The sequence below is a fragment of the Telmatherina bonti genome (assembly GCF_933228915.1).
Source record: "Telmatherina bonti genome assembly, chromosome: 16".
NCBI classification, from domain to species: domain Eukaryota; kingdom Metazoa; phylum Chordata; class Actinopteri; order Atheriniformes; family Telmatherinidae; genus Telmatherina; species Telmatherina bonti.
Genome location: NC_136614.1, coordinates 15,033,810 through 15,046,880, shown reverse-complemented (window position 1 = coordinate 15,046,880; position 13,071 = coordinate 15,033,810). Strand labels below are relative to the sequence as shown.

At 39.2% G+C, this 13,071-nt stretch overlaps 1 protein-coding gene across 1 annotated transcript; it reads left to right on the top strand.

Annotated features, from left to right (window-relative positions):
- Window positions 1-1,982: 1,982 nt before the first annotated feature.
- clu (clusterin) lies at window positions 1,983-12,882 on the top strand. Its single transcript, XM_079255029.1, has 10 exons — window positions 1,983-2,065; window positions 6,660-6,821; window positions 7,669-7,817; window positions 8,048-8,218; window positions 8,317-8,487; window positions 10,010-10,223; window positions 10,407-10,547; window positions 10,699-10,919; window positions 12,108-12,292; window positions 12,443-12,882. The coding sequence occupies exons 2-10, from the start codon at window positions 6,704-6,706 to the stop codon at window positions 12,453-12,455; spliced, it is 1,383 nt and encodes a 460-aa protein (XP_079111155.1). The 5' UTR covers window positions 1,983-2,065; window positions 6,660-6,703; the 3' UTR covers window positions 12,456-12,882.
- Window positions 12,883-13,071: the final 189 nt, after the last annotated feature.

Sequence of the window (13,071 nt, the reverse complement as noted above, 5' to 3'; positions counted from 1 at the left end):
TCAAAATCAGCTTGTATTTTCCATAAAATGTATGTTTCAGTTTTAACTGCATGGTGGCATAGTGGTTAGCACAGCAATAAGGTCACTGGCTTGATCCTCAGCTCAGGAACAAATTTGGAATTCATTAGATTTGGAAATCATTGTGTTCTGTTTTTTATTTACATTGTACACAGCATCCGAATTTAGTAGAGTTGGGCCTGTGAAGTCATGGTTTAAAATACAAATGTATTTATCTCATATTGATCATATTTGAAAAGTTTCCCCAAATAAGCTGTTTAGAAATGCATGTAATTAATTCAATTGTATTGTTACCCAAATACTTGCCTTTTCTGTATCTCAGTTCTGTTTTAGGGGCACACAGTTGTGGTGAAACTGCTGTGAGATGGTGTTTTTATGTGGTAGATAATAAGCGCATAGAAAAACGATTTAAATGATGAGTCACCGTCAGGGTGAATCAGATGTTTGCCTTTCTACTCAGCAGCTTTGGGTGCTGCCAGCAAATTACAAAACTTCTGGAAAAATCCTCAAGCCTCAAAGATGTCAAGTTACAGGAAATAAACACCCTAATAAGTGGAAATTCAAGTCATTTTTCCAAAATAAAGGTTAGTTAGAATTGTATTTTTTTTGTGAACGAGAAGAGAAATTAAGTATCTCCATGTCCATGTATATGTCATCATAGTGCAGTCAATTGTACAAACCAGTCACTGTTATTGGATTTAAATATGTTTATCTCAATTAAGGGCCTCTATTTTCTAATTGTTAGTTTCTTTTTCACCGTCAACCCCATATTTAAATTTTTTCTCAACAATATTGGTTTCGTTTTAAAAAATATATTTATATACTTTACATTTTTAATGCAAGAAAATACATTTTATCATTCTTTTCTCTTGGGATTTTGCTTTTTATTTTACTATTGTTAAATCTTTTAAAAGTTTTGTAATTTGCTTTTTTTTTTTTTTAAAAAAAAGCCCAATAAAATACAACAGCTATTCAAATGTTACTGAATCCCAAGTGACTTAACCTTTCCCTTTTACCAGGTAAAGACTACATGGTGCTATCACTAGCAGATACCTAGCTGTTTATCTCAAAAAAATAGTTACTGATATGAGGGAAATATGGCAGAAAAATACTCATTATGCCAATTTGTATGCTAATAACAATGATCATATTCATAGTCTGACACACTCAGGCACTCTGGAGCTCCCATCATGCATCCCTTCTGCAGCACACGTGCATGACATGAATGGCTCATTAGGTGTAGGAGAAGGGATGCATCTAAGGATATATCAATTTGGGCATCCCGTGCTAAATATTATGCAAATTATTTGCATAACCTTAAACTGATATGTTCATAAGGTTATATCAAACTACAAGCTTCTCTCTGTCCAGTTGTAACCAAGGCCGGATTATCCAATGGGCATTTTGGGCACAGGGGCCCTTGCCCACTTGGGGCCCATGTGGGGGCCCACATAGGGCAAACACAAACAGTTTGTACATGAAACAAAATGTACTTAAAAGCAATATAGTTACTTAACAGTGTCTACTGTATTGCTGTTGGTACCACTGGCTCAGAGATGTTAGAAATGTCTTTTGCGGTGTATCTTTCACAATCGTCACAATGCTGCGGATGGGAAAGGGGGCCCCTGAAACACTCTGGGCCCAAGGCCCTGTGCACTTTTAATCCTCCCCTGGTTGTAACAAAGTGTGTCTATCTGCATCCCTAAAGTTCATTACTATAACTTTGTATCTAGTCCAATAAGCGTAAGATTTGTGTTTTGAGGTGGAAGTGAAGCTAAGCTAACTCGCTAAAGCCTTTATTTCCTTTAACTGCCCAGTAAAACAACGTAGCCTACGTTTTAATATCCACTGTCGTTGCTTTTCTGCTGGTAAAGTTATTTTGAAGCGTCGTACGGGAAGTTGGCGGCAGACTGCGGCGGCTTTGACGCTGGATGCGGCGGTAGATGATCACATGTCCGCGCTGTCCCGTTATCCGCTCGGATAAATACTGGCAGCAGCGCCGCTGGTGCAGCTTCAGACGGTCTGGAGGCTCAGGAAACACACAGAGGTGAGTCACAAAGACCTTTACTTTTTAGTGTCAACAACTCGGTGATGCTCAAAGGACTGATTATCCTTCTTTGTGCAGGCTGTAATTACTCGGGTTAGTTATTATCTTACATATATATATATATATATATATATATATATATATATATATATATATATATATATATATATATATATATATATATATATATATATATATATATATATGTGTATATATATATATATATATATATATATATATATATATATATATATATATATATATATATATATATATATATATATATATATAAACAACAGCATAAATATAAATAAGGATAATGTACAGGCGTTTGGTCAGTATATTAGCTATAGAGGGTGAAACATCAGACTATCAAAAAATCTTTTTAATAACAATTTTTAAAAAAAATATTATTTTAGTTTAAGTCCATGCATCTGGTTTTTTTTTTATGGCGCAGAAATGCTTCTTATTTCTGATGACTAGTTATATTGCTCGGACATGGTTGTTACCTCCATCTCTGGATCAAAACAACTGGATTATTGTAGATGACGTCATTCTGTTTGTTTGTTTGTTTGCCTTCAACAAACTTAAACCTTCAAAGCAGCATCAGTGCACAGTGTAGAATGGGAAAATTGAATTAAATAATAAAGTTGGATGTATTTCTTATGATCAAACTGACACAATGTGAGGAAGGGGGTGTGTGTACATGATATTATAGTCTTTTATGCTGGTGCAACATAAAATCACACCTTTACATTATAATGTTCAAATATCCTAATTTAGATCTGACCCTTACTTCTCTGTGACCATATGACAAGTGCAGCCTCTGGGTATAGAAATCCCCAAATACTTGAAATACGGCTGAAATGAGGTCACATATGCCAGTGTCCCATTTAGAGAGAATAGAGCCTGGATCATCCAGATTAGTATTGTTTTATTGTAACATTTGACAATCGGTTTGTTGGATGGTTTCATATAGATGACAATAGAAACAAAGAATGTCAGTGTATGCCGACCTATTTACCTGAACAGAATATAGATGTTGCAGTAAAGTAGTGACGGAGTAACACAAAATAAGGTATATGTCATAACAACATTAATATTTTGTCACATGTAGCTCCTTATACCCGATGTTTTAATGTAGGATTGCAACTTTCAATAATTTTTTTCTAAAAACAAATCAAGCTCAAAGTACAATAAGGTATAAACTGATTTAAATCAGTAAGTTTTGTCTTCCCAACAGACCAAAACACAACTATATTTAGTTTCCCACAATATAAAGTCAAAAAGCTGGAAATAGAATGTATAATAAAATAATATATTAAAAAAAAATTCAAATGAATTGAATTATTTAAACCATACCTGGATTACTGCAACTGAAAGCGAATAATTTTGCAATAATTAGCTAACCGTCAACCCCAAAATATCAGTTAATAACAGATTTTTTTTTTCTTTCATTAATGTTTTGTTATAATTGAACAATTTGATAAAGTATTTGTGAAAATGACCAGAAGGAAGACCATGTGACCATGGTGTTGTTATAAACACCAGTTGTTGTTGCACATTTAAAAGCTAATAGCTGAACTTTCTGGAAGGCCTCGGGGCAACATCTGGAGAGGAAGGGTGTTGGTATTTCGGTTGTGTAACTGGGATCGCTGCAGCTGCTACTCGGCAAATAATGCAGCGCAGCCTCTGCATTGTAAATGACTTTTGGGCATGTTTAACTTTCTCCCTGTCTCTTTTCTTTCTGTCTAGCTCTGGCTGACTTCCTTTGTGGGCTTCTCCCCCTTATCTGCTTTACTGTTCATTGTTTCCCATCACGGTACTTCAAGTTTGTTTTCTGTTTCCACCTCATAAAAAAAGAAAGAATTTCAAAGTTGTCTCTCCAAGTTTTAGAAAACCTTCTAATTCCAGGTTCATCATGATGTGAATAATGAACTCAGTGTGTGGGAAGGAGTTTATGAACACGTGAGTTCAAACAGGGAGGAAAAAGTGGGACGCTCTGTGCTCCCAGGTGGGTGTGCGGTCCTGCTGGGTTTGGAACATTTGGTGACTTTTTTCCCCTCTCATTTTTTTTTTTTTAAAGCTGCCATTGTGCTGGCAGCACACTGCTCTTCCATCCCATCTGGCTAAACAGTTGCCTCTACATTTTAAAGCTGAAGATCCTTAACTTTTCTGCTATCTCCAGGGATGAACACTAGAGGAACTACCATGTACAGGTTCAAAGTTTCCAAACATTGCAGCTTTATGACGCTGAATTTTAAAGAAGTATGTCTAAAATAATGTTATAACAGATTCTCAGTGAGGGCTTCAAGAGGCATCATAGAAGAAACTAATGTTGACTGGATGAAACAAGAGAAACCAGAAATCTTTCTGTGTCGGCTGTCCAGATTTAAACCAACTTTTTAACACCAACAACAGCAAAATGTGAAGTTTGTGCTTTGCATGTTACCATAACAACAGGAGATGATAGTTGGTGAGCAGATGACTAAAAGAAAAAAAAACACTGCTGATTATTTAATTACATAAACTCTTTTTTTCTTGTTTAATTGATTTTTAATTAAATTCTTATTCGTATATTCCATATTATTCATTCATTCTCCGAACTGCTTATTCCAATTCAGGGTCGCGGGGAAGCTGGAGCCTATCCCAGCCGGCTTTGGGCGACAGGCAGGGTACACCCTGGACAGCTTGCCAGTCCATCGCAGGGCCACACACAGAGAGACGAACAACCACTCACACTCACTCCTAGGGACAATTTAGAGTGACCAATTAACCTATCATGCATGTCTTTTGGATGGTGGGAGGAAGCTGGAGTACCCGGAGAGAACCCACGCATACACAGGGAGAACATGCAAACTCCACACAGAAAGGCCACTGACCAAACCAGCCAAGGATTGAACCAGTGACCTTCTTGCTGTGAGGCCACAGTGCTAACCACTGCGCCACCGTGCAGCCCATTCCATATTAATTAAACAATAAAAATAGGAAATAATTTTGTGCTGCATATAGCTGCAGCCTGATTGAGCTTAGACATAGAGGCCTAATAATGTGTATATTGCTGCAGCCACGTTCACCTACTCTATATATTTAATAGTCTAGGCTGGGTGCTCAGAACAGTTTTGTCTGTCATTTGGTTCAGACAAAACAGAAACTGTTTACATTAATGGTCAAACGTAGCCTTGAGAAGCAGCTGGATTCTCATGAGAAATGTAAGATTTCAGTCCTGAGAAACTTTACCGGGACGTGAGGCCGAGATAGAGAAGGTCAAAGCAGTCACAGATTTAGATTTGATGAAAGCCAAGTGAAGAGGTTTGTTTCAGTCCTGATGCTCAGAGTAAAGGACGAACCTGAGGGAAGGCACAGTGTTTTTGGTCCTCTTCAATAAAAGCGTTGGCTTTGGTCAAGTAGTCATTTTCACCGAGGATGGTGCTTTAGTGAAACGACATAAACATCACACACAAAAATGCTATTTAGATTGGTTTAGATTGCATGATAACAAACAGCATAAGACGTCAAAGTGTCTGGATATGAATTTAATGGCAGCTGCTTCAGCAGCCCTGCAGGAAACAGCGTGTCTTGTTTCAACACCTTGTGCACAAATCTGACAGATATGGCAGAATGTGACCTGCAGCCATATCAGGAGCTTCGTCCAGAGAAAATAAATGCCTGTTCTGTCTTATTTGTTCAAATCTTTCCATTTAACCAGTAAAGCTCTGATTCACCTCCATAATATTTTGTTCCTTGGCTAAATTTTTTTTAATTAAACCTGAAATACTCACTTCTCAAACAGTAATCGCTCGACAACTGCAAAGCCAAGAACTATGTTCAAATTTGAGGAGAAAAAACTAAGAGAGCATGTCTCTGTGTACTGATTCACAGGCAAGATGGAAGTTTTAAAGGTTTGCAGCAGAAACATGATAAATACCACATGAATTTCTAACACACAAGTGCATTGTAGCCTTTTTGCGGCGTGTGCCAACCTCTGAAGCCTCCTCAAAGTGGTTGCAGGTTTAACAACAAATATTCAAGAAGACTGTTTAAAAACAAAAAAAGAGGATTATTGCTGAGAGATTAGGTGTAGACATGGAGAGTTGTGCTGCCTGGGAAAAGCTGCTCCTATGTGAAGAAAGGCCAGTTCATCTATCGGATGAATTCCTCCCTCTTTGTCCATCTTGACACTGTCACAGTCACTCTCTGCTGAGTCTGACCTTGTTGAATCAAAGCGGGCATCTGACCAACCACACACCACAGAAAAAAAAAAAAAAACAGAACAGAGAAAGGCCCCGCTGTTCTCCTTTATATAATAATTTTGAAAGACGCAGCCAGCCGGTGTCGCAGGAAGGGCTGATCTGAGGTCAGATTGTTCATTGCAATGGGCGTGAATCATTTATCTGCATTGATTCACATGGTTATTTTTATGTTCTGCTGGGTAGGAATATAAAAATGCTGAGTAAGCGGGCTCATATTTCTACTGCGTAGCTCCTCGTCTGGAGACCCTGCGGCTTGCATCGCCATCTGGTGGAGACAGATTTGTGACAACTGTTTCACAGGAGAGGTTTTGTTTTCTGTTTATTTTTTTGGTCTTCTTCAGGTCTTTCTCTTCATTGCCTGCTGGCCTCCTGAGCGTCAGAGAGGATGTTAATGATGATGTTGATGATGAAGCGAAAGGGGTCGAAGGAGTCCTTGGCCTTACTGGCTCTCCTAATAGCCTCAGCCAGTTGCGTCCTGCCGCCATCAAAAGAAGATCTTAATGGTATAGAAACACATTTTCATTTTAAAAATACCAAAAATGCCTTTTTATTTCCAGTGGTTCCAGCAAATACTTTGAACATCACAACTGGATTTACCTGTATTTAGTTAAAGCTGTGTCATGTTTGGAAATTAGAACATTTTGCCTTGAAAAATAAAGGTTTAAAAAAAAGGTGATACTTTACAGGCAACTATCTTGCATTGAAACAACGTTGCCATTTATATTTATGTTGATCACGTCGATGTTTGTCGGATGGTGTTGTTAACAAATTTAAGAAGTCCATTTCAACAGTGTTTCCTACAATATCATGTTGTACCAGCCTTTGCCACGTTTCTTTAAAAGGCGGTGGCAGCGTGGACTGTCTGATTTTGTATGCACTTCCAAAGATCCAAATAAAAAAGAACAAAAAAACAAAAGGAAAGGATTTAGAAAATTACAACTAATTTATTTTTCTTGAAACAAACAAATAGAATAAAAGATGGATCATTATATATCTGTTCCAGTTAACAAAAACCAACAAAATTCCTGAAAGTGGTCAAAAAATTATTTCAACCTGTCTCACACCACCTGACTTTAAATAAAAATCTATCTTTGTAATATAACCTAATATACTAAAATATAATACAAAAAATAATTTAACTTCCATAACAGCCATCTCTCATAAAAGAAAACACAGGAATAATTAATATACAAATATCAGATTGTTATTGGCATAGTCTGTGTTGGCCATAGGCAGAACCACACTGATTAAAATGTAAATGTAAAAATTAAAATAGTAAACAAGAATATATGAGACTCAAAATCCAAGCTACAGACAGTGACGCTTTTTTTTGTATGTTGTGTTTTACAGAGATTTCCCTCCAAGGAGAGCAGTATCTGAGTAAGGAGATTGAGAATGCCATTGATGGAGTGAAGGAGATGAACTCGATGATGCAGGAATCTTCAGACAAGCACAAAAAGTTGGTTGATGCCCTGGAGCAAATCAAGAAGCAGAAAGAGGTGAAGACATTTCAAACAGTATTCAATAAAAGCTGTGTTTGTTCTGCCTGTGCGTCCTCTCTCCGAGTACTCCCTCTTCCTTACACTGTTTAACGGCATGCATGCTCTGAATTGTTCCAAGAAGTGAGTGTCAGCAGTTGCGGCTGTAAAATGATAAATCTTACATTTAAAACAAGTCAGAATATGAGCAGAGGTGGAACTGAAACAACAGTTTTCATGCTGTGATGCAGGAAGCGATGCATGAGGCTCAGGAGATGGAGGCCAAGCTGGCGCTGGAGGAAGAGGTTTGCAATGAGACCATGAAGGCTTTGTGGGAAGAGTGTAAGCCTTGCCTGAAGAACACCTGCGTTAAATATTACTCCCGAACCTGCAGCAGCGGATCAGGACTGGTGGGACGCCAGGTCAGACACTGAGATGCCGTATACTGAACACAACTTTGCACACATAGCAAGCTCTCAGAGATATTTAAGATGTTTAAACTTGCTCTTAAAATCTGCAGCTTGAAGATGTGCTGAACAGGACATCTCCCTTCTCCATCTGGATCAACGGCGAGAGGATCGACACTCTGGAGCAGGAGGGGCAGCGACAGAGCAAAGAGTTTAAGAACCTGGAGGAAAAATACACAGAGATGTCCCACGGAGTGGACAGCATATTCTCAGATAGCATGAAGGTATGGCTGAACTCTTATTAGGTGCTTTAAATCAGTGTTTTTCAACCTTTTTTTTGAGCCAAGGCACACTTTTTTTTTTCACAAAAAAAAAAAAAAAATCACAAGGCACACCACAAACCAAAATATATATATATTTTTAAGTCCATATTAATGAATGAAAGTCATCTTGTCAAAGCCTCTTGAATAGAAATCAGAAAAACTCAAGAAGAAGGAATTTTATTATTTTTCACTGGGGTATGTTTGGATGAACACAGAGCTACTTTTTAGAGCAATTAGGGGAAATTGGGTCATTTCTCACGGCACACTAGTGTGCCACAGCACAGTGGTTGAAAAACACTGCTTTAAATAAAACCACAAGGATGATGGTTACGACAATTTGTACAGACTTAAAAAAAACAAAACACACAAGAGAACAGATTCAGCATCAAGGCTATCTGTACCTGCAAGTCTGCTCATCTTGAAGTCACCGACACCACAAAACCTCCACTTGGAGCAGCTGTGTGTAGTCTGATCATAGCACAACTAAGCAGTATTCGTAGCATGATGTCACTGTCTAAATAGACTCCATAACCTCCTTTAGCTTCGAGAAATTTATTAAGTTTTTCAAATGCTGAGGATTGAAAGTTCTGTCTGAGTTTAACTTTGTGCTTTGCACAAAACGTTTGACCGACATCAACATTATTTTTGATCCAACATGCAAGCTAATGTGGAAAAGTTGCTATTTAATCATTATATGCACCAGCGTCATGATACATTTACGTTTTCTTTTTTCCCTTTCGTTTCACTTTGTAAGTAGTTAGTTTTTTTAATACAATTTTCAGCCATGGTTTTGACAAAAAAATATTATTTGTAGTATTAGTATTATGCAGAACCAGACCTTCCCATTGAGTCTCATAGGAAAGGGTATATTAACTCCAGAGGTTATCTTAAATAGAATTGCATAAACAAGGTAAATACTTACCACTAATATCTTATGTAAGTACCTCTTCCTACAGCATTTCTTTTTTTCTTTTTTTTCTTTTTTTTTAATAAAATTTCTCTAAAGTATTTTTTGTCTTTTTCTTTTTTGCACAATAAGCCGTCTTTTCTTTAGAGAGTGCTTGTTCGAATGTGTTACTGGTATATCTTAGCTTGATTCTGGTCGTGACAGAAGGCAAAAAGTAAATGCATGAAATTCAATTTTTGCACGTCTGACTGAAATAACACACTGAGGTGGTTTGAAATGTGATCCACTTTTTGCAACAAAAAAAAAGAAAAACACACAGTGACACTCTGTTCTGAAGGACTGAAGTTAGCCCGCATTTCCCAGTAAACCATGACAGAGTGCAAACCTGCCAGGAACACCAGAAGTGGAAATCAGACATCAAATAATTTTTTTTTTCCCTTTGAAAAACCCAAAACAACCAACTTTCAAGCAATAGCAGCCTGTAACACCAATTTCAGCCTCAGAATGATATAAAAACATCATTTTTACATCATATTGTTCTGATACAGTTTTATAATTCATCTCTTTGTGTTTCAGGTGGCTGATCATGTTCACGCTGAACCTCCCATGTTCTTCTTTCCTAAATTCCTGGTGCCGTATGCTCGTCACACCAGAAGCATCCGCTCTCTGTTCCAAGATCCTTTCCACAATTTCCAGAGTTTGTTTTCCCCCATGATGGGAATAAACAGGAACTTCTTCGACTCCATGGGCTCCATGCTGGATGGGGACAGCGACACTCCTCCAAATGAGGGTATGTTTGCTGATGAACCACCACATTACCATATCATCGTTCTTGTTGTTGCATGTGGGGGCTTACAGGTAGCTTGAAGTGCTGCAGGACACACAGATGATGAAAGTATTCATTTAAATGAATACTTCAAATGTGCATATTGATCACTGGATTTATAAAGCGTAATGTGTTCCCACACCACAGATGGCAGCGTGAATGAGGACGTGATCATCACCAAACCTTTCGGTGACGGCAGGATGACCTGCAGAGAGATTCGGCGCAACTCCGCCGGCTGCATCAAGTTCCGCAACGAGTGCGAGAAGTGCAAAGAAATCCAGCATCTTGGTGAGAAAAACACTCTGGCAAAAAGCTGCTACTGGTTGTCTGTGGAAAGAATATCTGAACAAATCATGTGACAAACCACAAAGCTCTGATGTAGAAGCGCTTTCTCCAAGCTCACCTGAAGACTGCTGTTTGTCTGCGGTTTCTTTCACAGACTGCTCTGGAAGGAAACCTCTGGAGGGCCCGCTGAAGCAGGAGCTGGAGGAGGCTCTGGGCATGGCCGAGCATTTTACGAAGCAATACAACTACCTCCTCAAGAAGTTTGAAGAGGAAATGTTCAATACATCCTCTCTTCTGGACATGCTCAACAGGCAATTTGGCTGGGTGTCGTCCTTGGCCAACAACACCCAGGACAACATCTTCCGCATTCAGGCAGTACGTAGGTCTAACAAGGATTTTTTGTAAATGTTTTTATGGTCCATCTGGAGTCTATAATTTCTGCTTGATGGCAGTAACTGTGACAGACAGACTGTCTGCAGGGTGTCTGCATGCAGGGTGTCTGCATGCAGACTGTATGCATGCAGGGTGTCTGCATGCAGGGTGTCTGCAGGGTGTCTGCATGCAGGGTGTCTGCATGCAGACTGTATGCATGCAGGGTGTCTGCATGCAGACTGTATGCATGCAGGGTGTCTGCATGCAGACTGTCTGTAGGGTGTCTGCATGCAGACTGTCTGCAGGGTGTCTGCATGCAGACTGTCTGCAGGGTGTCTGCATACATTCTTAAAAGCAGATATCCAGTTGTGCAAAGTCTAGCTGTTTTGGTAACTGTCTGAAAGTGTGATACCTGCATTCTCTACATCTCATTTTTCCCCAGAAGCAAAGTGAAGAGGGTGCCGTTTGTGTGACAACCTAGTGAACAAATAATCACACACCGTTCTCTCCATTTAGAAGGACATGTGTTAGCACCACCAGACTATAATCCTTCACATCCTTAAGTGTCTTTTTGAGGATTGGGCTGGTTTTTAGATTCCTTCTACCGGTTAGGAGCACACCCAGACTCCAGAAGGCTAACTGCCTGATTGGAGCAATCTCTTCGCCTGTCAGAGCCAGAGACCTTGTGTGAGTTGACATGATGTAATATGGAGATCACCAGCAGACAGACTGCAGTTAGGAAGTTCCTGCTGGTTGTTAAACTGTTTAATCAGGTGAAGAAAGCATTAACTTGCTCCACAAAGGAGATCATATCTGTCAGTCAGTCACATCAAAACAACCTTTTAGTGCGTCTTTGCCTGTGTGTTGCAGGCTTTGATTGATTTTTGCGAGTTAACCTGTTTCCTGCTTTAACTTGTATTTGGGCGATAACACAGGACTTTGTGACTGAAAAGAGTGAGAAGAGTTTGAAAAATGTAATAAAATGAGGCAATTGTGGTCTAATTCTGTAACGTGATGACTTTGAAGCCATGCATCTGTTCGTTTTCTGTTAGGAAAACTATATAAAACCTGCAGACCCTCATCTGAAACTCAGACACAGAAGTGATTAAAAGCCTGCAGACCAGCAGTTTGACTGACCATTTCAGCTGAAAGCTGCAGAGTTATGAGATGAAACAACTCTATCTGCTTCAGGTGACGTGCAGGGACAATGAGGAGAAAGGAGTGGAAAAGGAGCCCGCTGAGGCCAAAGTGTCGGTGCGGCTTTTCGATTCCCCGTCCATGAACTTCACCGTGCCGGGCAACCTTCCCTGGACCCACCCCAAGTTCTCCAGAGTGGTGGCCCAGGAGGCTCTGGACCGCTACAAAGAAACCAGTGTGTGAGTGTGCATTAAATTTAACAGTCCAACGTTTTAAGGCAGCAGGATTAGAAGCTGTCATGCGCAGTTACGATGGAGCCTGCAGCTTGTTAGCTTCACTTAGCTGGTGCTGATCACAAAGGTAACTTCACATCTCTTTCTTTCCCCCAGTGTGGTTAAATAAACGTCAGCTACGTTTTCAACCAAACCTGCAGCTTTGACAAGAATGTCCTGAACTCATCAAAACACGCCTGCAAACAACAAACCCAAGTGGAACCAAATCCTGAAGCAAACCTACTGATCCCAGCTTTCCTCTTTAAGTCCTGCTTCCATAAACAGCACAGTTTAACCTCAGAGGTTCACATTGTACATTAGCCCCGCTAGAAGAGAAGATACTAGATAACAGTCCTGCCTCATGACCACCGTACCACTTGCATATGATAAGGTCTTTCTGTATCTGAGCTGGGCTTCCTTAAAAGGGGCCCTACTACAAAAGCTACATGTATTCATGTCTTACATTTCTGTTGTGGTGATATTAACATCTTTAATCAGGCTAAATGTTTTTTTTTTGTTGCAGAAATTCACAACAAAGTAAAGGGTTTTTTTTCCCATCTGTTGCAGTGGCATTATTGTTTATATGTCAGTTATTATCTGAGATGGTTCAAGTGATTGATTAGCCTGAATTACAATTGTCATCCAGGAGATCTAAGTTGTAAAGTGATTGCTTTGAGCTACTCTTTAAAACAGCAATACATAGATTTAATAAAACCCTCTGAAACATATTCCTTCTTTGCTGTCAA